This window comes from Belonocnema kinseyi, chromosome 9 (genome assembly GCF_010883055.1).
Source record: "Belonocnema kinseyi isolate 2016_QV_RU_SX_M_011 chromosome 9, B_treatae_v1, whole genome shotgun sequence".
Lineage (NCBI taxonomy): Eukaryota > Metazoa > Arthropoda > Insecta > Hymenoptera > Cynipidae > Belonocnema > Belonocnema kinseyi.
The window spans coordinates 100,478,356-100,481,242 of record NC_046665.1 but is presented as its reverse complement, the minus strand read 5'-3'; the positions used below and the strand labels follow the sequence as shown (position 1 = coordinate 100,481,242).

The 2,887-nt window shown below is 31.1% G+C and overlaps 1 protein-coding gene across 1 annotated transcript in view; it reads left to right on the top strand.

Annotated features, from left to right (window-relative positions):
* The window catches only part of LOC117179934 (mRNA (2'-O-methyladenosine-N(6)-)-methyltransferase), a 47,608-nt gene that overhangs the window by 35,401 nt on the left and 9,320 nt on the right, over window positions 1–2,887 (top strand). Inside the window, exon 7 of the mRNA XM_033372164.1 lies at window positions 2,153–2,639. Coding sequence (XP_033228055.1) covers window positions 2,153–2,639 — 487 coding nt within the window. The remainder of the gene's footprint in view (window positions 1–2,152; window positions 2,640–2,887) is intronic.

Genomic DNA, 2,887 nt, shown 5'->3' with positions numbered 1-2,887 from the left:
ACTCGGGATACTTATAAGATACTACCATGATTTTTTCAGATTTTTTGGTCCAAAAATAAATTAGGCCAAAAACCGGCCTTACCGACCCTCCCCCTTTCTTTTTGGAATTCAAACTCAATTCCGATTAATTTATTCTGACTTCATTTAAATTATTTAGAATTCTTTTATAGTTTTTTTAATTCAATTGATATAATGATTAAATTTTTTCTTAATTCTTTGGCATTTTCAAGAGATTAAAAAAAATCCAAGGGAGTTTAATATTTTTATGGTTTTCAAAGAATTTATTCACAAGAAGCGAGGGATTTTGTAGAGTTTCAAAGATTTCAAGAAATTTAAAAATATTTCTTACAATTCATTCGGAATATATCCTGAATTCTTTAAAGCAAAATTAATTCGTTTGAATTCTTCTAAATTTACTCAATTCTACTCAATTCAATGGATTAAAAAAAGTTTTTAATTCATCTTGAAGTCTTTAAAATTCACTTTTAATTCTTATTGATTGTTTTTTAAATTCAGTTTTATTTGTTATCAATTTCATCGAATTCTTCTCGTACCTCTAAAATTCCTCTAAATTGACTCAAGTTTTATTGAAATAAATGGATTAAAAATTTTATTTTCAGTTCATTTGAATTTAACTTGAATTGTTTTGTAGCCATTAGTTACTTCCTTGGTTGAAATTTAGTAGGGTTTCATAGATTTGAAGAGATTTGATAATTTTTTTTATTCACAATGAATTCTTTTAAAATCTTTGAATTCGCTTTGATTTTTTTTTAATTTACTTGAATTTTTCTAGATTTACTCAATTCTATTTAATTCAGTGGATTGTTTTAAATTTAAAAATTTTTTAAATTTGTATTGGTCCTAAATTGTTTTAACCTCATCTTGAATTCTTGGGCATTTCAAAAATTTTTTTTATTTCCTTAAATTTTTCCAAGCACATTTCATCTTACTGGATTCAATTAAGTTTTTTCCTTTTTTTAAAATTATTATTAATCACATTTTTTTAATTCACCTTCAATTTTTATGAATATCATCGAATTTTTCTGGTTTGCCTAAAATTCCTCTGAATTCATTGCAATTTTACGAAAATCAACGGAATTGTTTTGATTTAAAAAATTTTTTTCAATTAATTTGAAGACTGATTCCATCATAAATCATGCAATGATGTCTGCATGAGATTATCAGAATATTTTCGTATGAAAGTATGCTATTCTAGACTCGAAATAAATGAACACGTGTTTCACCGTTTAGATTTTAAAAAATTCAGGAATGGTGAGCTGTTCAAGATAACCTTAGAATTATATAAAAACTGTAAAAATATTTTTGAAAATGATGTAGTTCTTTTTACCAAATATACATATTCGGTTGGTTTTTCTTTCACGTAATGAGGGATTCTTAGCTCTGACCCGAGAAAAGAATCAAAATTTTCAAAATTGAGAAAAGATCGGCGGTTTTTCTGAAAATTTTGAAACTGGATTTTCTCGAAAAGGCCACATTAAAATTATTTGGTGGATTGTCGATAATATGAACTGCATATTCTCCAAGTTTGGTTTTAGGTAAACAATTTCTTCCTTTTGAAAAAAAAAACATTCTCAATTTTTTCAAGCATTAAAAAAAAATAATATTGTATATAATATGAAAAATTAATAATTTTGATTTTTTGAAAAATGTTTTTTTTTCAATAGGAGGAAATTATATACCAAAAACCAAACTTGAAGAATATGTAGAATATATTATCATCGTCAATCCACAAAAAAATTAAATGTGACCTTTTTGATAAAACCCATTTTCAACATCTATTTTGGCAGTTTTTATGAAATTGTATTATCTTCAACAGCTCACCATACCTGAGCAACATTTTATTCAGCCAAACGGTGAAACACGTGTTCCTTTATTTTGAGTATAGAATAACATACTTTAATGCCAAAATATTCTGACAACCTTATGCAGACCTCATTGCATGATTTGAAATGGAATCAGTCTGAATTCTTTTGAATTTAACTTGAATTGCTTTGAAATTTTATGGATTTATCCTGAATTTTTGCCCGTTGAGTGCGAAAAAAGTACCCTTTGGTCCCTGTATTTCATCCCATAGGGACTACTGCGAGGCCCCCATTTTGTTCAACATTCTCAGTAATCCCTTGGTTTGCAGTGGTCCATGGGACTTGGAGATTCCCACGAATGTGATCATCTACGAGAGAGCTCCTTCAAATTTGCCCCACGTGCATCCTGATGCAGAAGCTTTGCGTTGTGGTCTTCTCGCGAAATTGCGTCAATGCTACCAAGAGCTCTGCCACACCCGCGAGTCGATAGACGCACCAAAGGACTCCTTCAATCGATGGCTGATGGAGCGAAAAGTGATAGACTGTGGTTCTGATCCACTCTTACCCAGTCAGTGTTTTCCCGAGATCTCGATGTCCATGTATCGCGAGATTATGAACGACATCCCGATTAAACTTGTGCGACCCAAGTTCACCGGCGATGCGAGAAAACAACTTTCCCGGTATGCAGAGGCCGCGAAAAAGATGATTGAGTCGAGAGCGGCGTCTTCCGAGAGTAGAAAGGTTGTAAAGTGGAATGCTGAGGACACTTTTCAGTGGCTGAGGAGGACAGTTGGGGCAAACTTTGACGATTTCCAAGTAAGTTACCTTCTTCTTAAACCTTTTTTTTTCGTTATTGTGATCCCAGGGTGTCTACTCACCTGGAAAACCTGGAATTATCAGATAATTTTTGTGGAGGACGTGTCTAAATTTATTTTTAATTTTAATATAGAATTAAATAACAATGTTTTTCCCCATTTGTATAAATAACTTTATATTAACCCTCAAACGGTACACTGGTGCGAATGCGCACCCGAAGTTTTTTCATTTTGTTGGCAATTACGCAA